General features: G+C 24.8%; 5 protein-coding genes across 9 annotated transcripts; 3 read left to right on the top strand and 2 right to left on the bottom strand.

The window, feature by feature from the left end:
• The first annotated feature begins 112 nt into the window (after window positions 1–112).
• On the top strand, window positions 113–3,865 carry LOC122508457 (putative inositol monophosphatase 3). Its single transcript, XM_043621822.1, has 6 exons — window positions 113–502; window positions 608–856; window positions 1,938–2,089; window positions 2,164–2,281; window positions 2,372–2,471; window positions 2,550–3,865. The coding sequence occupies exons 1-6, from the start codon at window positions 265–267 to the stop codon at window positions 2,689–2,691; spliced, it is 999 nt and encodes a 332-aa protein (XP_043477757.1). The 5' UTR covers window positions 113–264; the 3' UTR covers window positions 2,692–3,865.
• Window positions 3,866–7,040: 3,175 nt separating this feature from the next.
• Window positions 7,041–12,437, bottom strand: LOC122508454 (deubiquitinase DESI2). 4 transcript variants are annotated; one of them, XM_043621818.1, is made up of 6 exons: window positions 12,312–12,437; window positions 10,750–10,928; window positions 10,492–10,564; window positions 10,313–10,406; window positions 7,851–7,992; window positions 7,041–7,592 (listed from the first exon to the last, which is right to left on the bottom strand). In XM_043621818.1, the coding sequence occupies exons 2-6, from the start codon at window positions 10,873–10,875 to the stop codon at window positions 7,416–7,418; spliced, it is 612 nt and encodes a 203-aa protein (XP_043477753.1). In that variant the 5' UTR covers window positions 10,876–10,928; window positions 12,312–12,437; the 3' UTR covers window positions 7,041–7,415. The 4 variants fall into 4 exon arrangements, with proteins under 4 accessions (XP_043477753.1, XP_043477751.1, XP_043477752.1 ...); XM_043621816.1 differs by lacking the exon at window positions 12,312–12,437 and adding an exon at window positions 12,070–12,248; XM_043621817.1 differs by lacking the exon at window positions 12,312–12,437 and adding an exon at window positions 11,709–12,033.
• Window positions 12,438–12,572: 135 nt separating this feature from the next.
• LOC122508449 (transmembrane channel-like protein 7) lies at window positions 12,573–19,409 on the top strand. 2 transcript variants are annotated; one of them, XM_043621809.1, is made up of 4 exons: window positions 12,573–12,801; window positions 13,338–13,589; window positions 13,834–14,075; window positions 16,664–19,409. In XM_043621809.1, exons 2-4 carry the CDS (start codon window positions 13,415–13,417, stop codon window positions 18,563–18,565), a joined length of 2,319 nt encoding a protein of 772 aa, XP_043477744.1. In that variant the 5' UTR covers window positions 12,573–12,801; window positions 13,338–13,414; the 3' UTR covers window positions 18,566–19,409. The 2 variants fall into 2 exon arrangements, with proteins under 2 accessions (XP_043477744.1, XP_043477745.1); XM_043621810.1 differs by having other exon boundaries at window positions 12,573–12,855.
• Window positions 19,410–20,272: 863 nt separating this feature from the next.
• LOC122508455 (ribonuclease H2 subunit C) lies at window positions 20,273–21,317 on the bottom strand. The gene is made up of 3 exons (XM_043621820.1): window positions 21,095–21,317; window positions 20,607–20,839; window positions 20,273–20,523 (listed from the first exon to the last, which is right to left on the bottom strand). Exons 1-3 carry the CDS (start codon window positions 21,237–21,239, stop codon window positions 20,488–20,490), a joined length of 414 nt encoding a protein of 137 aa, XP_043477755.1. The 5' UTR covers window positions 21,240–21,317; the 3' UTR covers window positions 20,273–20,487.
• Window positions 21,318–21,449: 132 nt separating this feature from the next.
• Window positions 21,450–24,003, top strand: LOC122508452 (suppressor of cytokine signaling 6). The gene is made up of 3 exons (XM_043621813.1): window positions 21,450–21,958; window positions 22,036–22,568; window positions 23,154–24,003. Exons 1-3 carry the CDS (start codon window positions 21,704–21,706, stop codon window positions 23,515–23,517), a joined length of 1,152 nt encoding a protein of 383 aa, XP_043477748.1. The 5' UTR covers window positions 21,450–21,703; the 3' UTR covers window positions 23,518–24,003.
• Window positions 24,004–24,393: the final 390 nt, after the last annotated feature.

Genomic DNA, 24,393 nt, shown 5'->3' with positions numbered 1-24,393 from the left:
TTGCTATGGCAACGAGTGCAATAAGTTTAGTGAGTCAAGCTTAATTTTTAAGATAAATTAATATAGGATTACAGTCTATAAACATACTTTATGGTCTTATCAATTGGAAATTGGCAACACTGTTATTTGACAACAAGTCAACAACAAATAAAAACAAAACATGGCTGCGACTTGTATTTTGTTGAAATTTTGAATAATAACAAAACTAAGAAAAAAGTGTCATTCCTCTATATTGTAAAGAAAGAAATAAAAAAGAAAAGGAAAATGTACCTCGGTGCTAATTTACGAATACGGAAACTCGGACTATGTGTAATTGGGGGACTTTTAATTTTAGTTTATCTTTATTCTGTTCGTACATCGACAAATATTGCAAAAAATACAATATCTATGAAGCAATTACTTGCGGGTGCAATTAGAGCAGCAGAAATGGGAGGTTTAGAAATAATTGCCGTTCATAACAATATGCGATTGAATATTGAGAGTAAAGGAAAAACGAAAGAAGGTAAGGTTATAATAAAAAATTCACAATATTTCAACGCATTGAATTTTAATATTTTTTTGACTTAAAATTTATAAATTCTTTTTTAATTTCCCCCATTTCTTTAAGGTGTTAATGATCCGGTGACAGCCGCTGATTATAGATCACACTGTGCTATGTATAATGCACTGACAACGGCATTTCCCAAATTGACTGTTATATCTGAAGAAAAATCTAAAGAATGCGACAAAGTTAATGTTTCCGATTTGAAAGATTCGTTGAAAAATTTACAGGATTTTAATTTCGATGATTCGTTTGTTAATGTTAATGATGTTACCATATGGATCGATCCTTTGGACGCCACTAAAGAATTTACAGGTATTTTAAATTTGACATTTTATTAAAGTATTAATAAAATGCGTATTTCAGGGCTCAAACCACTGAAAGTATTAAAAATACGAACTTTACAGTTAAAAAATGAAAAATTACGGACCGATTACTGACAAAATATAACCGGTCAGAGTCAATTAAGAGAACATTTTACTTAAAACTATTAAATTAAATTTTTTCATAACTGATAAAACATGACCGAGTGATAAAATCATTATTTTATATTATTAGAATATTGTTACTAGAACTTCTTCAAAATTATTTTCATCATTTCAATTAAATTCTTCTTTTCTGGAATTTTTAACTAAAATTCTTCTTTTCTAGAATTTCTAACTAAATTCTTCTTTAAATCAATTATTTTTAATAATTTTTTAAAAAATTAATTTAAAATTGTATTAAAAGTAATTGAAATCCTGCGATGGATTTTATTTACTTATAAAAATAATTGAGTTCTTGCGAAGAACTTTATTAATTTTTTTAAAGAATTGAACTCTTGCAAAGAATTTAAATAAATTTTTTTTTAAATATTTGAATTTTTACGAAAAATGTTATGAAAATTGTGTTTTAAATAATTGAAATCCATGAAAATTTTATGTATTTATGAAAATAATTGAAGGCTTGCAAAGAATTTTATAAAAATTTTCTTTTTAATAATTTAATTATTTTGAAGAAGTGCAATAGAATTTTTCAGAATAATTGCATTTTTCGAGGAATTAATTTAAAATTATATTCAAAATAATTGGAATCCTGCGATGAGTTTTATTAGTTATAAAAATAAAAGAAATTTTTGCAACAAATTTTATTAAAATTAAATTGTTAACTTCTTCAAATTTAAATTTTATTAAAGTTTTTGAAAATAATTGAATTCCTGAGAATAATTTTATTGTTTATGAAAATAATGAATGTTTGGGTAGAATTTTATCAAAATTTTTTAAAAATAATTAAATTCTTTTGGAAAATTTTATTAAAATAGTAGATATTGAAAATCATTGAGTTGAGGAAATTTTTTGAAAATAATTGAAATTTTGCCAAGAATTTTATTACATTTTTTAATTCTTTCCTTTATCAGAAAATTTATTACAATACGTCACAACAATGGTTTGCATTTCCGTAAAGAAGGAACCAGTTATTGGAGTGATACATAAACCTTTTGAATCAAAATCAACATATTGGGCTTGGGTTGGTCATGGATCTTCACCTAATCTGAATAATCACGTTTTGGTAAGCGACTAATTATTAATTATTAATTATTATTATTTTTATCCTTTATGAATATATTTAATTTTTTCCAACAGCCAGAAGATATTAAAATTCCAGTGCTGATTGTTTCGAGATCACATGCCGGAATAATTCAAAATGCTTCCAGATTGGCTTTTGGGGATAATGTCCAAATTGTTTCAGCTGCCGGAGCAGGTATTTATTTAAAAAAGAAAAAATTTGTCCCCAACTACTACATTCACAGGAGATTTTAATTATATTTATTGAAAATTAATTACCTCTTAGGTTACAAAGCTTTGGAAGTTGCCGCTGGAAATGTGACCGCGTACGTTCATATGACAGCAATTAAAAAATGGGACATTTGTGCGTGTGCTGCTATTATTAGGTAAAATTTTTTGAAAAGTAAAAAATAGATTCTGAAAAATGTACAATAAAAATAATTTTTGTATTTTCTTTTCCTTAGGGCTCTCGGTGGGACAATGACACCCTTATTAAGCTCTGGTAGAATTTCCTTCGGATCAAATGATCCAACTGTACTGAATACCGGCGTACTGGCAACTATGAAAGATCACAATTGGTATTTGGATAAATTTTCTAACGTCTAAAAACTCTAAACATATCGAGACAAACAAAAAAAAAATGTTGAATAACTGTATAAATGTCACTGCTGTGAATCAGAATTTTCAAATATTTTCGGGCCCAATACAAATAATCACTAGCTTAAAAGATTTTTTAAAAAATCATTTTTAAAGAAAAATCTTTTTTTAAAAAAAATGTCAATCTAGAAAGAAGTTTATCCATACTTCTTGAATCATAAATCAATTTTATTAGTTCTTCCAATTCAAATAAATAATATAGTTAAGTTTTTAGTAAAGAATCTCCTTAAAATTTTAAAGAGAAGGTTAAATTTATGTAAAGAGAAACAAATTTACAATATTTTCTCTTTCATTAAAAAGAAATAATGTTAGAAACAATTAGTAGAAACAATTTTACTGTAGTTTTCAGCTAGTCATTATAGTTAGTGGACATTTTTACAATATTTTTATTTAAACAAGAAGAATGTTTTAGAATGTTTAACGAAAATATTTCTTACAGTAATTTATTATATACAATTTATTAGGTAGATTTTAGATTGTTTGATATACGACTATATTGTTTACATAATTTTATAAAATTGAATTTTTATGAAAAGAAAATCACATAGGGTGAAGGTGTAATTTTTTTTTATCGAGTAAAGTTTTTGTTCTATATACATTTTTACTGTGTAAATATAGTTCTTTAAAATCTCTCTTGTAAACATTTCTCAAAGAATTTTATACATTTATTACAATAATAATGATAACAATAATAATATAATAGGAATAATAATAATAATAATAATTATTGTTATTATCATTATTAATATTATTACTATTAACATTATTATTATAATTATTATTAATTAAATTATTATTATATTATTGTTATTTAAATTTAAAAGAACTATGTAATAAATTATCAGAACAGTTTGTTTATTGTCTTTATTGTTAAAAGCGTATATTTCTATTATTGTTATTAATTTATTAAACAAAAACTATGTATATAGTACGTATATAATTTTCTTTTTCAAATTTACAATATATTTTTACTTTCAAGAGTCTTGGATGTTTTGAGACTATAAATAATTATATCTCCGTCGTCATTTCTCTAGAATAATATTTATCATTACTGGTTCTAGCGGAAATAATATATCTCAGATGTATAACCTCAAAAATTGAAATATACAAACTGTTTTTAAATTTTCTTTCCTTTAATTTCTGATATTAAATTTTGTTTATAATCACTATTATGAATAATGAATACAATTTTGCAATTTTTTGTTAATTTTGCAAATGTTTATATAATTGAAATTTTAATTGCTGCTTTTATAATTACAATATTTGGAGTAATTTTTAATTTACACCTGCACAAACGAGTAAGTTTAAATAATTTTAATAATTATTTATTTATGAGGTAAGGGAGGTAAGGTAACAATTCTGAAACAATTAATTTACAATAATTCTAAATTTGCATATAATTTATAAATTTGGAGTTTCTAAACTTTGTATTAAATTTTGAAGAATATGATTTTACTATTAAATATTATAATAGTTTATTTAATATTTAGTAAAAATGTTAATTTCAATCATTTAAAATCGGTAGAAATAGAAAAGTAAAATGAACTAGTTACAATTATGTTAATTAAATTTGAAATATAATTCTATAATGAAGTATAATTTTTATTAATATAATTTATTATTAAGAATTATTAATATTAAAAAGGAATTAATAATTATTTTAATTACCTTAATTTAATTGCTTTTTATATATTTTTTTATTAATAGAAAGAAAGAGCAACTGAAATAGAAGAAAATGATGAAATTATTCGTCAAGGTTTGCAAGCAAGTTTTAAACAAGCGAAACAAATATTAATGGAACAAAAATTTAATACAACGCAAAATAAAGATAAAGAAAAAGAGTAAGTTTGAAATAAAATCTACTTAAAATTAATTTTAAAAAACTTATTAAATTCTACAAGTTTTTTTTGCTCTTTATATTTTTTGCAGGAAAGAATCACAAACTTTAAATCAGGTCATGAAATTAATTCAGGATCGTCAAGATTTATTTCCAGAATCATCGATGGATGACATAAAACAACAGCTAAACTTATACAGAATTGAGTGAATTCTATATTAATATATTGTATGTATATTTTATTCATACCTTAAAAACTAATCTTAAATATAAATCGAACGTTTTTTACACTAACTAAAGGTTTAAAAAAAATTAAAATTAATTAGAGATCTGTGCATTAATTTTTTGTTCTTCAAATATTTTATATTTTATTTCTATAAATTATAATTAATGTAACAAATCAAAAATTTAAGTAAAACAAAAGTATTGTGACATTTTCTGAGCAATTTACTCAGGAATAATTTCATTACAGTATTTCTATTATTAATATAATTAATTTAATTAATTAATTATTTAATTAATTAATATTAATCAGTAATTTTCTTCATTAAATTCATAAAATTATCGATAAAATTAATCATTTACGTATAAAAGTAAACAAATGAGTCATTTATATAAAAGTAGTCGGAATTTACAATTTAATTTCTTAAATAAAATGTACACTTGAAAAAAAGAATTTTTAAAAAAATGTACTAATTTCTGAAATTTAATGATCAACATAAACACACTGTGCGTGATATACGAAAATTGTAATTTAGATTAGATAACAATCCTGATGATTGTGAATAATTAAAAGTTAATCGAAATCGAAATAATTAAATACTACACATACAGTTACAATTAAAAAGTATTTTTAAAAATATTTAAAACGTTTAAAACAAAAAAAAAAAAAAAATGTAGAAATCATAAAATGTACATAATTTACAATGAGCAGTAATATAAAAAATGTTAAAAGATATCGAGATTATTTGGTGAGATGAATATTATTATATTTTTATCATAGACACTAGAAAACGGTACAAAATACGTTTTTATACATGAAATATTTTCACAAACACATTTATTCTATCTATGAGACTATTTTCTTTTTAGGAGAAAAGAAATTCATTCTGAGAATAAAATGAACTCGATATCTTTTAACAATTCGCTGCATTTTTTCAGAAAAAAAGAGACAACATTCATTCATAAAATTTAAAAACAAATTTTCTCAATTATTTTGTGCATTTCTTTTCTACAAATGCAAATTTCATATCACTGTTATTTGTAGCTATATTAAAAAAAATACGATAAACCCCTCAAATTTTTGAAAATAAAACGCACAAAATTTTCAAAGTGAATTATATTCCTTTTTTTGTCAGTGAACAATATTAAGTACTTATTTCAAACTCTCAACAAGCAAATTGAAAAAAAGTTTCAGTTTATTTTTAAAAAATAGAAGATAAAATGGTTCACTTATTGAAGAAAAAAATCTTAATTTAATCAGTTTTTGAATAAACATTTTCCCATTATTTTTGAAAATTAATTATTTCTTTTTGCAATTGACGCAATAATTATCTGAGGTCTAAGAGAAATATTATGGAATAAATGGTCATAAAAAATGGGGAAGCAACTTGGCACTAATAATTTATGGACCTTTATGGTGACGTAGAAAAAGTAAATTTGTTGAAATCGTAGACGTTTTTTTCACCCCCATCGAACACTGTTAAACTCGTCTACAATATTTTTCATTTTTTTTCTTTTTCCCTTTTTCATTTTTTTTGTTAACAAATAACGTTATTCGTTATTGAAGACAACAATATTATTTACAATTTTATAGACCTTGTCAATTCATTTGGTTGGCTATCGATGTAATAACTTTTTTTTTTATTACGGAGTATAAAATCCTCCTCGAGATGGATTTGCTTGAAAAATGCCTCCTCTCATATTCTCATGCTTCACGCGAGCGAACGAAAAAAAGAACTTTTTAGAACTTTAGCAAAAAATCGGGGTTTTTTCTCTGTTGAGTCAATAAAAGAAAATCTCGTTTGCTTTCGTTGAAACGAGTTCTTTTTTTTAAGAAAATCATATTTAGCTCATTTAAAGCGGTTTATAAACAAGCTTTTTCAGTCTCCTTGAGGATTTGATTCGTAGGCAATCGATTTTTCTTTCGAACTATAATCTTAGTGTCAATTATTTAAATATTAGTTACGCGCCTATAATCTCTACAATTAAAGCACAATTTCAGCCCCTTTTTTATTTTTATACGTATGTTTACTTCTAAATTAAATAATAAAATAGAGTTAATCTTCGACTTTAGTATTGGGAATATTCTGGATCATCAGGAAGCCATAAATATTTAATCGGCGATAATTTTGTTCGTGGGGCTAAATTTGTATTTTTTGTTTTTAATTTAATTTTCTTGAAAAAACATTTGCCCCGAGGAATGGGGGGAATTTTTCTTTCTATTTAAGGCTACATTCTCATTAGTTGGAAAAATTTCTTACTAAATTATTCTCCACGATTAGGAGAGGAAATTTTCCAATTTTCTTTTAGGAGAAAGGAGTATTTACATGAGAATGTACCTTTGAGGAATTGTCACAGTTGCGAAGGAAAATTATCTTTCTTTCGTTACTGTGAGTTTCGTGCCTCAACTCTCTCTCTCTCTCTTTCGTTTCTCATAATTTTTAATTGAATTATGCATACTAAAAATGTTCTAAGTATCAATATTATTAATAATATTCTTTGTACGCATGCTGTAAATTGTCTAGAAGGTATGACTTCTACGGCATTTGAAAACTTTATTCTCGTCTTCTTCTTCTTCTTCGTTCTCCTCTTCCTCTGCGTTGCTTAATAAATGTTACAAAGAAGTGTCAGATGGTGGTGTGCTGTCGTTGTGACTAACCTGGCTAATCGAATGTTGAAGAGCGACCGGCGTCAACCACTCTTTTCGAAGGCAGCGCTGAAGAAATGGAACACAGGAACTTATGTACGCCAAACGATTCACCCAGCCAGGAATTTCTTGATCGCACAAAATCTATTTGGAAATAGAGAAAGAAATTTTAAGCAAAATAGGTAAAATGATACAAAATAAATAATAAATAAAATACACAAAATAAAATAAGTAAAATACATAAAATAAAATAAGTAAAATAAATAAAATTCATACAATGAAATAAGTAAAATAAATAAAATTCATAAAATAAAATAAGTAAAATTCATAAAATATAATAAGTAAAATACATAAAATAAAAATAGCAAAAGAATAAAAAAATAATTTGAAAATTAATCATACCTGAGTAAACTGACTGCTGAAGTGATTGCAATTTTTATTCATCAAATGATAACGATCGCCTCGGAAATCTTTTCCTAATTCAGAAACAATTCTTGATACGTCGTCTTCTGTAAAGTCTGTATAACCAATGTGCACAGATTGTCTGCAATTTTCAGAAAAATAGTTTTTAAAAATTACAATTTTAATATATAACTTAATTCTAAGAGGTAATTTTTAATTCCTTTCATCAGTTTTTTAAAAAACAGGGTTGCCACAAAAAATTAATTTTGTTTTACACTGATTTGCAAACAAAATTTTGACTTTTTCCCTGACCCAAAAGAATATTTTCATTTACTCTAAAAAAAAAATGATAATAATTATTATTATTCCATCGAAATTAAGGTTTTTAAAAAAATTTCAAATTCAAACCTTTTCGAAATTCAACAACTTGGAAGAATATTATTAAAAAACATGAAGATATAGATCAACGTTCTATGTCTTCGTGTTTTTTAATAATTTAAATTTCCATAAAATTTTTCAACAAAAAATTTAATTATTTACAAAAAATTTAATAAAATCCTTCACAAGAATTCAATTATTCTTACAAGTAATACAATTTTTCACATGAATTCAATTATATTAACAAAATTGAAATAAAATTTCGTTCTAAGAATACAATTATTTTCATAAATAATAAAATTGTTCATAGGATTTCAAATTATTTTCAATATAATTTTAAATAAATTCATCGAAAAATGTAATTATTTTCAAAAAATTTTTGCAAGAATTCAATTACATTTCAGAAATAATGAAATTCTTCTCTGAAATTTAAATATTTTCAAAATCTACTATTTTAATAAAATTTCTCCAAGAAATTCAATTATTTAAAAAAAATATAATAAAATTCCTTGCAAGAATTCAATTATATTTCACAAATAATAAAATTCTTCGCTGAAATTCAATAATTTTCTGTATCTAATATTTTAATAAAAATTTCTTAAAAGAATTCAATTGTTTAAAAAAAATTAAATAAAATTCGTTCCAAGAATTAAATTATTTTCATAAATAATCAAATTCTTCACAAGATTTCAATTATTAAAAAAAAAATTTAATAAAATTCGTCGTAAGAATTCAATTGAGGGGCCGGATGCTATAATGTGTTACACGCCATTCACTTAACATGGCGCGTAACACATTATAGCATCCAGCCCCTCAATTAATTTCCTAAATAATAATATTCTGCACGAAATTTCAATTATTTAAAAATAATTTAATAAAAATTGGCTGCAAGAATTCAATTATTTCCCTAAATAAGAAAATTCTTCATAGGATTTAAATTATTTTTAATACAATTTTAAGTAAATTCTTCGAAATATAACATTATTTTTAAAAAATTTTATTCAAATTCTTCGAAAGAAATCAATTATCAATTATTTTTAATAATTTTTTCAAAAGTTTTTTGAGAATTATTATCAAATTCATTTGTTTTACAATTCAATTTTACGAAATTTCATTGATTATTCGGAAATTATTCAATTAAATATTTAGAAGAAAAACTTGAAATAATTTCAACTAAATTCAATTAAAATTTTACAAAAAAATTAATAATTCTACAGAATTGTCAATTAAAAGTATGAAAAATTCAAATTTTCAAAAATTTCAATTTGAAACCTTTTCAAAATTCAATTATTATCTATCAAATTTTAACTGAAATTAATTTTTTAATCAATTTTTATTAAAAAATCTTACGAGAATTCAATTATTTAAATACTAAAATAAATAATTTATTGCGTAATTGAATTTTTTCGACGAATTTTAATAAAATGTTCAAGAATATTTACATATTTCGAGGAAATCTATTAAAATTGTATTAAAAATAATTGAAATTCTATGACGAGTTTCATTATTCATTAAAATAATTGAATCTGTAAAAAATTTTATTATGTATGAAATAATTGAATTATTGCGAAGAAATAGATAAAAAAAATTTGTAAATAGTTGAATTCTTGTGAAATTTTTATTATTTAAGAAAATAATTGAATGTTTGCTTAAAATTTTATCAACATTTTTTTAAATAATTGAATTATTTTGAAAAAATTTATCAAAATAGTAGATATTGAAAATCATTAAATTGAGGAAAATTTTTGAAAATAATTGAATTTGTGCCAAGAATTTTATTAAAATTTTTGAAAATAATTGAATTTTGGAGAAGAATTTTATTAATTTTAAAGATAATTCGACAAGAGTTTTTTTTTTAATTTTTGAACATAATTGAATTTTAGCGAAGAATTGGACGAGTTTTTTTTAAACTTTTTAACATAATTGAATTTTAGCAAAGAATTTTATTACTTTTGATAATAATTGAATTTCTGCAATCATTTGTAACTTTTCTAAAATTCAATTTTTTCCAGCACTTAATAAAAATCCCTGAATTCCCTGATTTTTCTGACCTTTGGCAAACATGAAAAAGCTTATTAAAATACCTGAATCTAAATTGTTCCCCTAATTCTGAAGCATCACGTGGTGAAATTTCGAAAATTCCTGTCATCGGATACGCATGACCACCGTACGCGTATTCTATTAAAAAAGAAATATTTTCAATTTCATTAATTATATAAAAAAAGAAATGAATATTTAGATTAAATAAAAATTATATACACACCTGTTCCGTAAATTTCAACACCAGAATGATAAACTCCCAAACCAATAGGAGTTGTGTATTCATTGATCCAGTACTAGAAAAAATAAAAATAAAGAAACAAATATCCAAAGAAAGGAAACAAAAAAAAAGGTGAAAATTGAAATTGCAATTTACGATTTCTCAGTATTTCCTTTAATTAACAAGATGATTCATGAAATTCTTAATGACTCACGTAAGTGGAGGCAAATTATATTAATTTTTTTTAAGAGTATAACTCACCATATCATAAACGTTGAGTGTTATCGGTTCACGAGCCATCCTTGGAATAAGTTCTTCGCTCTCTTGAGGATAACCCAAACAACTAGGGAAGGAGAGATTGCATCCAAGACCTGACGAAAACATCATAGACACTTTTTGTACTTGAAGCACTCAGCACTATCTCTATGTATCCAGAACACCTAACAAGCAAATAGAGACTGCCATAATGCTATATGCGAGTAGAGAGATGAGATATGCTAATTGGTAAGAGGGAAAAGAATGATAATAACAAAGTAGACTTGAACTCATTTCTAACACAACTTTTTTTTACGAGAATTAAACTTCTATTTTTAATCTATTCTTCGAGTTAAACTTCTATTTTTAATCTATTCTTTGAATTAAAGTTCTATTTTTAATCTAATCTTTGAATTAAAATTCTATTTTTACTCTATTTTTTGAATTATTTTCCTAAAAAAAATACTCCTTGTTAAAAATTATTATTACAGAATTATAATTCTCATAAGCATGCTTCAAAAAGTAAATTTAATTCGAAATTTTTAATGCATCATTAAATATACAATATAAGAAAATGACATGCTTGTTTTAGAAAATGCAGAAAATATTAGTACAGAAATGAAAATTTATCAGAAGCGTATGATAATGAGCGTTGAATAATTAAAATACTTGTAAGAAATAAAAATCAAATTCGTAAAACACTAAAAAATCCCCAATTATAAAAAACTATGGAAACATTGATAAATTTTCAAAAATATAGAAATACATCTAATAAATTAATTTTTTCGATTTTTAGAAGACGTATAAAAGATAAAAGAAAAACACTCTTTTACTTTTTTCTAAAGAATTTACTAAATATTGAATAGAAATATATCTTTATTATTAGTCTTAAATAACTCTTTTCGAGTATTAGGATAAATGAATCATTCAAGCAAAAAAAGCAAATATATTATTAAAATCTTTACCTTTTGAAATAAAACTTTCAAATTTTCTGCATTCCTCTTCGAAATGAAATTAGATTTTTTTTTCAAAAGAAAGGTATTCTTATTTTAGAATCCTTGTAGAAGATTCTAACGCACTTTTATTTTTACGCAAAAGGAAAAAAAATAAACAAAAGATAACCTATAAAATTAAAAGAAAATTTTCCAATTTTCTAACAATTACTTTTAAATTTAAAAAAAACCGAAAGTGTCATAAGTTGTTAATGGGAAATAAATAACTTTTTGTCACCTTTGATAATAAAAACTTGTGTTAAAACAGGGGAAGGAAAATTATATCAGTCTTTCAATAAGTCGATGTCCCTCACAAAAAAAAGATGAATCATACCTTTTTATATAAAACTTAAAAATTAAATCACTTTTTTCCTATTTATAGAGTAGCATATGGTAATATTTGTTTCAGTATATAAAATATATTATATTAATTAAATTTACATTAGTTTTTTTTTAATCGAAAAGAAGAGAGAGAAATGTCAGTTTTCCTTTCAAACACGAGTAAAACAACAAAGATGAGTCATAAGAAAGGGAATCATTCTTTTTAAGGGTTATTCACATTTTCTCTCTAATTACCTGATTATTCACTATCAACTCATTCTCTCTTATTTTTTACAACAGTTCACAAAACTGATTTAAATAAATTTATATATCATTTATATACACAAAAAAATCAATATTTTGTTAATTTTCTCAAAATAAAGGGGGCGCTTGTTTTAAAAATTTATTTTCTGGAAAACTTGATTGAAACTACAGGGGTTCTACTGTATTCTGCAATTTCTTTTCGCCGTATGAACTTATCGTAAAAATCAGGACATTCTCAGTGTTGGCAACACTGATTTGATACCCTTGGCTAAATTCTCAGTATCGCAGGATCAAGAGAAGTTTCTTGTTCCTTATCTTTTATCAGCTCATTTAACAATAAAAATTCAATTTTTCTAAAAAAAAAAAATTGCACACAATGCTGACGCGCTTTATTCATTGTTCCAGTAACTATTTGTCTTCTGGTGTGATGTATCGGATCCGTTTATATGAAGAATTAAACATTGAATAATTGCAAAAAAAAGTAAATATCAAAATAAGTTTATTACCCTCTATTGTGCTTGTCATTTATATCTAGGTTCGTGAATCTTGTGAATTAATCATCTTAAACTTGAATTAAAAATTCCCTTTTATCAACTAAATGTACACTTAACTTGATGGAATATTGCTCATTTTGCTATTTTCCTATTAGAATAGTTCCACTTGATTGTATTTTTGTTTTTTACACCCTAAATTTTACAAAATTCAAAGGAGGGTCCATTGTTGCTGGGCGCTTTTTTCACGCACTTTGATGTCAATTGTTTTGTTTTTTTTTTGCTATGTATAAAATTGATAATTATTGTACTTTTTAAAAAATTAGTTCAAATTAAGTTATTTTTGTATTGTTTTTTGCAAAAACAGAATAGTTGAATAAGTGAAAATAATTAATTGTATTTGTTTATTAAATGCAGGCAAGTTTAGAATTTTTTTGTTTATTTGATTTTTTTTTATTTGTTTATTAATAGTTTATTTATTATTTGACCATTGCTCATAATATTAATTTTTTTATTGTTCTTTCAGGTGTGGATTGTTTTCTATTCAAATGTCACAAAATTAAAAAAAAAATCGAGAAAGTGAGATTTTTAGAGAATTGAAAAATGTCGGGAGGAGAAAGAAAAAAGCGAAGTGATCGAGGACATGGCTGGGAGGAAGCTGGAGCAGAATTTTATCAGGAAAGTTATCCTGCTGCAATGGAGGCAGATTTGCAACAGGCTTTACAGAGAGATCCTTCACATATAGCCACTTTGCTTCCTAGTAAAAAATCTCGTGTCGGTGAGTTTATTTAACCGAATAAGTGAATTTTTATTTTCAATTATTTACTTTTTTGTTCTTTATTTTATTATTTGTTTAATTATCGCCTTTTTATTTTTCTTCTTCTTTTTCTTCGTCTTCTTAAATAACTAGATGCGCAGCCAACTCAAAAAAAATTGTTTAGTGATAATTAAACAATTTGTTTTGTCATTTGTTTTAATTAATTATGAACTATTTTATTAACTATTATATAAATTGAATAAAGCGACTACAAAAAGAGTTCGACACGAGCCACGAACAACTCTGAGAAGACGAACAAGCACCCGTTCACGTTGCGCAAGTACCGCGAGACGAATGTCCACAAATGTTCACGATGCTCAAGTATCAATGCTTCCTGATTTATCAGAAAATCTCTCCAACGAAGAACGCACATGGGAAGAAATAATGCAAATTAAAGCGATGCCCGTTTGTATGGCTCAGAAAATGCAACTCAAAAATCAATTGCAGGTAAATTCTGCAATTAAAAAGTAATTTATTTTTTCTTATTATTAAAAAGTTCTCTTATACAGTCAGGGCTCGAACTAGGTCCGTAAATCCTGTAAAGGTTCAAAAATTTGTTTTAATTTTTTTTGAAAAAACTTCCGCAAAGTCCGTAATTTGTTTCAAAAAGGACGAAAAGTTCGTACATTGTACGATATAATTTGGAGAATTTTTGAGAAGTTACAAATGATTGCTGAAATTTAATTATTTTCAAAAATAATATAATTCTTCGCAGAAATTCAATTATGTTCGGCAATTTTTTTAAATTCTCGTCATCATTTCAATTATTTTCAAAAATAATAAAACTCTTCACCAAAATTCAATTATTTTCATAAACTTTAAAAAAAATCTCGTCAAAAATTCAATTTTATTTTATTTTCCACAATTCAATAATTTTTAATATCTACAATTTTAATAAAATTTTCCAAAAGAATTCAATTATTCAAAAAAAAAAAATTAAATTCTACTCAAACATTTAATTATTTTCATAAATAATAAAAATTTTACAGGAATTCAATTATTTACAAATTTTTAAAAAAAATTTTCACAATAATTCCATTACTTTTATAAATAATACAACTTATCGCAGAATTTCAATTATTTTTAATACAATTTTCAGAAACATTTGATTATTCAATAAATTACTTATTTTTGTATTCGAATAATTGAAATCTAGTAGAATTTTCTAATAAAATTGTTCTTAAAATGAATTTCAGTTAAAAATTTTTACAACATGTATTTAATTATTAATAACTTAATTATTAAAAATAATTGAATTTTGAAGAAATTTAATTAGAAATTTTAAAGGAACTTGAATTTTTGAAGAATTTTAATAATTCAAATTCTTCTGAAATTAGTTAAATTTTGAAATACTTATGTATTTAATTAATTATTAAAAAAAAAAAATAAATAGAAGAATTTTAGTTAAAAGAATTCTAAAAAATTGAATTTTTGAGATGTTACAAATAATTGCAGAAATTCAATTATTTTCAAAAGTAGTCAAATTCTTCGCATAAATTCAAATATGTTCAAAATTTTTAAAAATTCAGGTCAAAAATTTAATTATCTTTATAAATAATAATATAATTCTCCGAAATTAAATTATTTTCAAACATTTTAATAAAATTCTTGGCAAAATATCAATTATCTTTCAAAATAATAAAATTCTTCTCGGAAATTCAATTATTTTCAGAAATTTTAATAAAATTCTTTGCAAAATTCAAATATTTTCATAAATAACAATATTCTTCACAAGAATTCAATTATTTTTAAAAGTATTAAATAATTCTTGTCGAAATTTCAATTATCTTTATAAAAATAATAAAATTTTTCTCCAAAATTCAATTATTTAAAAAAATTTTAATTAAATTCTTGTCATTATTTTCAAAAATTTTCCTCAATTTATTGATTTTCAATAACTACTTTTTTAATAACATTTTCCAAAAGCATTCAATGATTTAAAAAGATAATTAATAAAATTCTACACAAACATTTAATTATTTTTATAAATAATAACAAATTTCGCAGGAATTTAATTATTTACAAATTTTTTCAAAATTTCTTCGCAATAATTTAATTATTTTCATAAATATTAAAACTCATCGCTGAATTTCAATTATTTTTAATACAATATTTTAATCGATTTCCTCGAAATATGTAATTATTCTTAAAAATTTTATTAAAATTTGTCGAAAGAATTCAATTATTATTCAATTATTCAATTATTTAACAATTTTTTGATACAATTCTTTATGAGAATTCAATTTTAAGAAATAATCTGTTATTCTACAAATGATTTATTTTTGTATTTAAATAATTGAATTCTCGTAGAATTTTCTAATTTAAATATTGATTTAAAAATGAATTCCAGTTAAAATTTTATGTAATAATTGAATATTAAATTGCGTGAATTTTTAGAAACAATTTAATTTTGAAAAGGTTTTAATTTAAAATATTTAAAAATTTGAATTTATTTTTTGAAGTTTTTTTTCTACAATATATTTAAATGAAGAATTTGCGAATAATCGAAATTTTTCGTAAATTTGTATTGTATACAAATGAATTTAAAAATTCTCAATAAGAACTTTTTGAAAAATTATTAAAAATAATTCATTTAAAGAAGAATTTTTGTTCAAAAATTCTAGAAATTAATAATTGAATTGAAATGATGAAAATATTTTATAAGTTGAAGTAATAATACTCTTCTAATATAAAATAATAATTTTATCACTCGGTCATCTTTAATTATTGTGAAACATGAAGAACTCAATCACTCCGAGTCTTCGACTCGGAGTTATCGATATCTTCATGTTTTATAGTTATGAAAAATTTAATTTATACTTTTAAGTAAAATGTTTTCTTATTTGACTCGGACTGGTTTTATTTTTGTCAGTAATTGGTCCGTAATTTTTCATTTTTGGTCCTTAAAGTCCGTATTTTTAAATAGTTCCACTGGTTCGAGCCCTGCATACTTGAAATATTTCCATTTTCATAAATTTTCTCTTTTTCCGAAAAGCAAGTAATTTTATTAATGTATACTTTTTTTCTTATTCAAGAGTGCAACAAAATTGAGACTCCAGGGTTTCGATCAATTAAAATGGCAACGAAGAAAAGTTTGGCAACAATTTCGCAGTCGTGTAAAGGAGACTTATGCGAAAATTTCCCTCTGGAACAGCAGTTTAAAGAAGATTGGCGGTAATTTTGGTATGGGTATTGTTGCCTATTTTCTCTTCATCAAATGGCTCCTTTTTCTCAATTTATCATTGTTTCTCATAATTTTCGTATTTTTAATATTACCGACAATAGTTCTAGAACCACCGATTCAGGAAATATGCAACATGACAAATGGTACGAACACCAGTGTTATTGAATGTTGCAGTGAACAATATACAAATGGTTCGAAGGAATTAGACGTAATTGCCGATTTTATGCAGGGAAATAATTTTCTCGAATATACTCTACTATTCTATGGTTATTACTCTCATAATTCATATGGAAATTCGGCTTTTTTCTACGATCTACCATTGGCCTATGTTGGCGTGATGATGGCAATATTTTCTGTCAGTTTAATAGCAATTGTTCGATCGTCGGCGAGGGAATTTCGTGAGAGAGTCGTCGAGGGTGAGGGACAATTTTATCAGTATTGTAATTTGATATTTGGCGGTTGGGATTATTGTATAAATAATGAGAAGGCTGGTGAAATTAAGCACAAGGCGTTGTTTAATGAGATGAAAGTTCTCCTTGAATCGGAACGATTGGAGGAGGAGAGGCAAAATCGAACGAAAGAGGAGAAAGTAAAATTATATTTTATTCGTCTTTTTGTCAATGCAATTGTTCTTATGGTGCTTGCTTGTTGTGGAATTTTTATTTATTGGGTTATTGATTTTTCATTTCGTCAAGTAAGCACAAAAATTGCTCACGACTATAGTGTGACATTTTCATTTAATACACTTGGTCAGATTTTATTTGAATTCTTGCCCTATATTTGTATTGTTGGATTAAATATTATCGTGCCATTTATATTTCGTTATCTTGTGACACTTGAAAATTATAGTCCATTGTTTGTCGTTCGTGTCACTTTGTTTCGTACAATTTTTCTTCGACTTGCATCGCTGGCTGTTTTACTCACAAATTTCTACATGAAAATTGTCGGCGAAGTTGGTGAAAATGAATGCACAAATGAAACAACAAATCGACCGTTGTGTTGGGAAACTTTTGTTGGTCAACAATTTTTGAAACTCTATCTCACTGATTTTATCACTCAAATTGTTTTGACGATATTCATTAATTTCCCACGTTCCCTATTGGCACGACATTCGGAAAATAAAATACTCCGCTTCATTGGCGAGCAACAATTTGATTTACCAAAACAAGTATTGGATGTTGTTTATTCGCAGACAATTTGTTGGTTGGGAGCATTTTTTGTACCACTCTTGCCATTGGTGGCGACAATTGGATCATTTCTTATTTTCTACATTAAGAAATTCGCTTGTCTTGTTAATAGTACACCGTCGAGTCAAGTCTACAGGACAAGTCGATCAAAATCTTTATTTATGTTTGTTCTATTGATAACTTATATTTTGGCTATTATTCCAATTGGTTATTATGTGGTGAAATTAACTCCATCCAAGGCTTGTGGTCCATTTAAGGAATTAAAGAATGTTTGGTCACTGATGGTGGTGACATTCACAAGATTTCCCGAATGGCTACAATCGTTTTTCTCATTTCTTGGCACTGCCGGTTTTGGTGTGCCGGCATTTGTCCTCTTGGCTCTACTTGTTTATTATTATTTCGCCGTTGCCACTGCGAATAAACATATGGTGACTGTTTTGAAAAATCAGTTGGTCCTCGAGGGTCATGATAAACAATTTCTGTTGAATAGACTCAGCGCTTTTATAAAACAACAACAGGAGCAATCGAAGTATCATCAGGGCTCTGATTTAGGTACTTTTACGTAATTTTCCAAAAACAGAACAAAAAAAAAGAACAAAATATTTAATGTTATTTCGATAACAACTTTTCGTATTTTGTTGTATTTATCTTAAAATATTAATATTAAATATTAATTAATATTAATTTCTATAAAGTATAAATTTGATCTTAATATTGAATTTAAAATTAATTTTAATTTTAATTTTAATTTTAAGATTGAAATTCAAATGAAATGAAACTACAATCAACTTTCAGAAATTCTTTTTTACCGGGTCTCTTATCTTAATTAGTAAATGAATTACAATACTCGTTATATTTGTTATTTTTAAAAAGATAACCGTATTGTTTTATTTTTTTTAGAAAAACGATAAAAATTACGAATTGTTGTTATCGGTATTCTGTTATTTCCATGAACAGGGTATAATGATTCAGCGATAATTTCTTTCTTAAGACTCTAGTCACTTGTAAGTTCTTCTAGAAATTTATAGTCTGATTTGATATAAATATATACGTGTAGAATTTATTTACAATTTTTATACAAAGTTTTAATAGCTATTTAATCGACACTTTTTTACATTCTGATCTCCAAGGAAGTCTTTCAGAAAATCTAATGGGAATTTTTTAAAAACTTTTATACAATTACATTCTTTTAAATAATAATAATAATTTCATTTATTATTCGAATTATTATTATTATTTCCCTTTTTATAAAATATTGAAAAAATTAGATTTTTTTACGTGAAAAATTCGAAAAAAAAGTTTTTTAAAGAACAAAACTTATCTAAAGCTGAAATGGATCTCCTGAATTTTAGGAGTGTTATATACGCTCAATATAGCCAAATCCTTTTTTCCAAAGTACAATATTGGAAATATTATGGAATGAAAGAATTGTGTGTTTTAAATAAATGTAGAATTTGAACGTGATAAATTTCCAAACTGATATTTTAATCTATTCTAAGCGAGAATTGTATATAAAAAAAAATTGCGCACTTTTTATACCCAAATGACTGTTTTTGTTTGTATGGGGAAATTTTTGTTTTTTTTAAATAACGGAACTAGAATTTTTAATAATATACTATTGTTAGAGTGAGCTAACTATTCTATGAATTCTAGTGCTTTAGAATTTTGCTGAAATTAGACAGCTTTTACAGGCTATGAAATAATTAGAATTAAGAATTTAATATTCACGCTTGACAATTGTATATTGCTGAAAAAAATAAGAGGAATACTTGTGATTGATAAACACACAAGACCAAAAAAAAAAAAAAATATTTAAAGACCAACGTTAAATCTGCAAAAATTTACACGAACATAATCACACTGTAGAAGAATAGTTTGCAAAATTTAGATAATTTTGTCTATTAAAGTTTCTTTGCAATAGAAATTTTAACATCTGTGAAAATATTATGTATTTAAGAAAAATAATTTATACATAAAAGTATTATTTGAGATTCGTTGTTAGTTGTAAGTTTTAATTTGTTTGAAACAAAGTTTTAAAAAATTGCGTAAATTTTCTTATTATTGTTCAACTCAAAGAAAGTATTATTTAAAAAATATTAAATCTTTCTTGAGAATAAATAATCAGCTAAATATCGAGACTGCATGAAGTATAATATATAATAAGGAAAGTATTAAAATATTTTCTACACTTAATTTAATTACTGTATTTATACTTCAATATTCACGAATGTATGGATTTCATGTATGATTGTGAAAAAATTAGCATATTAAAATATTTATAAGAATCTTATTTAATGTTTTATCATTATTTTAGATACAAATTTCCATTAAAAAAATATAACAAAAAAAATGGTATTTTCGTATACAGTCTATTTTTATTTTCAAAATATCTTATTGACTTTCAATGTTTTTCACTAATTCGTTAAAAATTATTTAAATTAACTTACGTATAATTAATTTAGTTTAAAAAAAATATATTTTCCTTTCGCTATGATTTGTCGTCCGATTTTTCTGGAACGTGAAGCTGAAAAAAGTTTGAAAGCAATTAAAAAAAAATTATTTGTTTCCTTTGAAAGAAACGTTTTCTTTTAGAAAAAAATTACTTACAGCCTCGGCAATGTCAATCCAATCTAAAGCGGCAACTAAAGCGTCGTTTTTAGAAGGTATTTTGTCATAATTCCAGTAAGTAAATTCAGAGAATTTTCCATTAGAGTAAATATTTCTTTCCGTATTTTCAGTGTCAGGCTTCTTGTATTCAAAGAATGTTATGCCAGAATAACCTTTAGGTACTGTGACCTTTTTTCCTTGAAGAAGATAGCCTCGAAATGTTGCTTGTAAACCTTATTTGAAAAATATAGAAATTTGTCTATAAAAATTAAATTTTAATTTCATATAATTAATTTTATTGTTTATAATTCTATTGCAGTAGAAATTCTATTATAGTAATTATTTTAATGATTTAAGAATATAAATACCCTATATAATATATGAAAGGTTATAATAAAACAAAGAAAACAATATATTGTTAAAGGGAGAAATAAACAATTTATAAACATTCACCACCTGTCAACAATTTATAACCTAAAAAAACTCACATTCATCATTTTCCTGTCGAATATACGGTTCAAAATAAGAGGAAACTTTTGCAGATTCATCGCCATGAATTTTACATGGCATCAGGTGTAGAACAGATTCTTTTTCCGGAATTTCTTCTTTATTAAAATGCATATGAATTGACATTTTTGATATATTATTTATACAGTTACCACTTTTACAATGCCCTCAAGTTTAAACTTTGTTGTTAATTAAGCCAAGTTCAGTACTTATTTGCGTACTTCTATAAATTCTCTCTCTCATTGGTGGAAAAATTCTCGAGTCTATTTACAATTGGTCGACAATTTTCTCCACTAACGACAGTAATGACATTTTACGCATTGCTTGATAAAGTGGTCCAACCCTGACATAGTTGTTGTCTTGCATCCAACATTGTTATGAAAATTAAGTTTATTGTTATTTGTTTTAATTGTTGCAATTAATACTAAACTAAATCACTCACAAATGAGTCTATTAAGAAAGTATTGGAAATTTGTTACTTTCTACAGAGATTTTCCAATCATATGAAGTGTCATCACCAACAATAATTACAAAATTTTATTGTTACTGTAATTATACTATATAATTACACATTCAACAATATCTTCAAAATGTTAAATTCAAATTCAGAAGAAACTCCAATATCAGATGGCTCAAGTGTTAATGGAAATTCCAAAATTTCTAAACTTACTGGAAAGTATTTTAATTTTCATCTCAAAAATAGAAAAGAAAGTTCGTCGAAATTAGAGGAAAATTGTGAGTCAATTAAAAATGAACCATCTTCTGGAAGAAATTCTGATTTTCTTAAAAATCTCAAGAAAAAATTACAATTTAAGAAACTCATGCCAAGCAAATCAAGACAAAGGGTAAGTTAAATTCTTAATTATTGTGTAATTACCTACTCCATAATTTTTAAATCAATTTTCAATTTTATTCCCTTCAGACTAAAGTACAAGAGAATGAAATATCGATAAATAATTTATCAGAAAGATCCAGTGATATTCAGGAACAAATTAAAAATAATGAGCAAGCAAGAGATTCTTCGAATCCAGTGAATTCTTACATAGCGGCTTTAATGTGTAATGGACAAAATTTATCAGAAACTGAACGAATTCCCAGGCTCAATGAATACGTCTCATCTCAAAATGATTCAATAAATTCAGAAGCAGAAAAATCACAAGACAATCTCAATGCTGATGTTTCACAGAAAGGAGAGACAAGTTTTCGAAATTCTCAAACAAATGGAAGTGATTTATCACAATTGGAAGAAATGAAAAATAATAATGAGCATCGTGATAATACAAATAAGAACGATTCAGAGGGAAAAAGCGGAACAAAGGCAACATTAATAGGGGAATTATTAAAACTCAGTAAATATGGATGGTACTGGGGACCGATATCCAGAGATGAAGCTGATTCAAAATTAACTTCCGAACCGGATGGTGCATTTCTAATTAGGGATTCTTCAGATTGCAGGTTTTTTTTCAATCTATCTATTTTAATAATCATTGTATTCCGGTAATTGTTGTTTGCTTTTATTTCGTAACTTTTTTACGAAATTTAAATAAATTTAAATTAAATTAAATAAATAAATTTAAATAATTTTACTATTTATAAACATAATTGAATTGTTTCGAAGGATTTTACTATTTAGAAATATAGATAATTGAATTTTTTCGAAGAATTTATAAAAATTTTAGAAAATAATTGAATTCGTTTGAAAAATTCTTTTTTAATTTGCACAAAAATTGAATTATTTAATAAAGAAAAATTTACAATAAGGAAACATTTGCAGTAAAGAAAAATTTACATTAAAGAAAAATCTACAATAAAGAAAAAATTTACAGTAATTGAGGGCCTGCATACAATAACAACCGCTGCGCTTGGTTGAAGGGGATAGTACCAGTCAGGTAGCAGTGAACGGCCCAGAGGCTCTCACTGCGTCTGGCTGGTATTATCCCCTACAACCAAGCGCAGCGGTTGTTATTGTATGCAGGCCCTCAATTATAAAATCTCAGTTAGTAATTATTTACATTTACTTATGGATTTTTTCATTTCCAGGTATTTATTAACATTAAGTTTCAAGTCAGTTGGGAAAATTCGTCATTCACGAATGGAATACAGCAGTGGATTATTTTCTTTGTGCAATCATTCGGAGAATCAAGTTTATACTTCTGTGGTTGATCTAATTAATCATTCAATGACATTTAGTCAGTCGTCAATATTTTGCTATTCGCGTTCAAGAAATCCTGCACAGCCATCGTTCCCGGTGAGATTGACAAAACCGGTGAGTCGATTTACTCAAGTGAGAAGTCTTCAGTATCTCTGTCGCTTTGTTATCAGACAAAATACAAGACTGGACAATATTCACAAGCTGCCTTTACCAAAACCGATTAGAGAATATATCGAGGAAGCGTATTATTAATGTGATAAGACCAAAAAAAAAATAAGTACCACTTTCTTCGCACATTAGTTGTAAAACTACTTTTCCAGATGTTCGATATAGATTTTCTTATTTCTCATCTTTTCTTTTTAGATATCTTTTTTAAGGAGGCTCCATTTTTTAGTTGTTATAGATTTTAATCTACGTGTTTCTCACGTAAACGTTATATATGTACATATATATCAAATTCAGGCCAAATTTTATTTCTAATACTGAGAGTTGCTTCAAAATATAGTCAAGTCGAAATTAAAAAGGCTTTCTTTTTGGTCTAGAAATCGGAAATTTTTCAACAAAGTTAGTTGATTAAGTATTGTTAAAAATGTGGCAATAATTATACAGAACATTTATCGAATTTACTTTAAATTTTTTATTAAAAATCCAAAAGTGAATTTTATTAGAAATTAGAATTAATTAAAATAAATTGAATTTTAATTGATCGGAAATTAGAAATTTTATAAATGAATTTCTCATGGCCTAAAAAAATTATTTTTGAATTCAGATCTATTTTTTTATTTAAGAAAAAATAAACTCTTGCTTTTATAAGTAAAAAACAATTTTTCATTTAAATTTGTTCAAAAATTGAACAATTTTTATGAAAATTTTTCAAATGCTCAAAAATCTTTTTGTGATTATTGCAATTTAAAAAAAATTGGAAATTCGTTTGAATAATTTTAAATTTCTATAAGAAAAATTAAGTAAATAAATATTCAAATTTGTTAATTTGCTTCCCTTAAAAAGGGAAATTTGAAAGACTTGAAAATTATATTTTATTGAAAATTAGAATGAACTTCTTTCTTCGAAAAAAAAATAAGTGAATGATTTGAAAGAAATTCTTTAATATCTTCGTTGAGCAAATAA

The sequence above is a fragment of the Leptopilina heterotoma genome, unplaced genomic scaffold, assembly GCF_015476425.1.
Source record: "Leptopilina heterotoma isolate Lh14 unplaced genomic scaffold, ASM1547642v1 Lhet_54, whole genome shotgun sequence".
NCBI classification, from domain to species: Eukaryota; Metazoa; Arthropoda; class Insecta; order Hymenoptera; family Figitidae; genus Leptopilina; species Leptopilina heterotoma.
This window is presented reverse-complemented; position numbering and strand designations above follow the sequence as displayed.

Coding starts and splice junctions, on each gene's coding strand:
- LOC122508457 (XM_043621822.1), top strand. CDS start 265: ATGTACCTCGGTGCTAATTTACGAATACGGAAACTCGGACTATGTGTA. Junction 503..607: donor TAAAGGAAAAACGAAAGAAG/GTAAGGTTATAA, acceptor CATTTCTTTAAG/GTGTTAATGATCCGGTGACA. Junction 857..1,937: donor CGCCACTAAAGAATTTACAG/GTATTTTAAATT, acceptor TTCCTTTATCAG/AAAATTTATTACAATACGTC.
- LOC122508454 (XM_043621818.1), bottom strand. CDS start 10,875: ATGATGTTTTCGTCAGGTCTTGGATGCAATCTCTCCTTCCCTAGTTGT. Junction 10,565..10,749: donor CACTCAACGTTTATGATATG/GTGAGTTATACT, acceptor TATTTTTTCTAG/TACTGGATCAATGAATACAC. Junction 7,593..7,850: donor TCAGCAGTCAGTTTACTCAG/GTATGATTAATT, acceptor ATTTCCAAATAG/ATTTTGTGCGATCAAGAAAT.
- LOC122508449 (XM_043621809.1), top strand. CDS start 13,415: ATGTCGGGAGGAGAAAGAAAAAAGCGAAGTGATCGAGGACATGGCTGG. Junction 13,590..13,833: donor TAGTAAAAAATCTCGTGTCG/GTGAGTTTATTT, acceptor AATTGAATAAAG/CGACTACAAAAAGAGTTCGA. Junction 14,076..16,663: donor AACTCAAAAATCAATTGCAG/GTAAATTCTGCA, acceptor TTCTTATTCAAG/AGTGCAACAAAATTGAGACT.
- LOC122508455 (XM_043621820.1), bottom strand. CDS start 21,239: ATGTCAATTCATATGCATTTTAATAAAGAAGAAATTCCGGAAAAAGAA. Junction 20,840..21,094: donor TCGACAGGAAAATGATGAAT/GTGAGTTTTTTT, acceptor TTTTCAAATAAG/GTTTACAAGCAACATTTCGA. Junction 20,524..20,606: donor GGATTGACATTGCCGAGGCT/GTAAGTAATTTT, acceptor AACTTTTTTCAG/CTTCACGTTCCAGAAAAATC.
- LOC122508452 (XM_043621813.1), top strand. CDS start 21,704: ATGTTAAATTCAAATTCAGAAGAAACTCCAATATCAGATGGCTCAAGT. Junction 21,959..22,035: donor CAAGCAAATCAAGACAAAGG/GTAAGTTAAATT, acceptor TATTCCCTTCAG/ACTAAAGTACAAGAGAATGA. Junction 22,569..23,153: donor AGGGATTCTTCAGATTGCAG/GTTTTTTTTCAA, acceptor TTTCATTTCCAG/GTATTTATTAACATTAAGTT.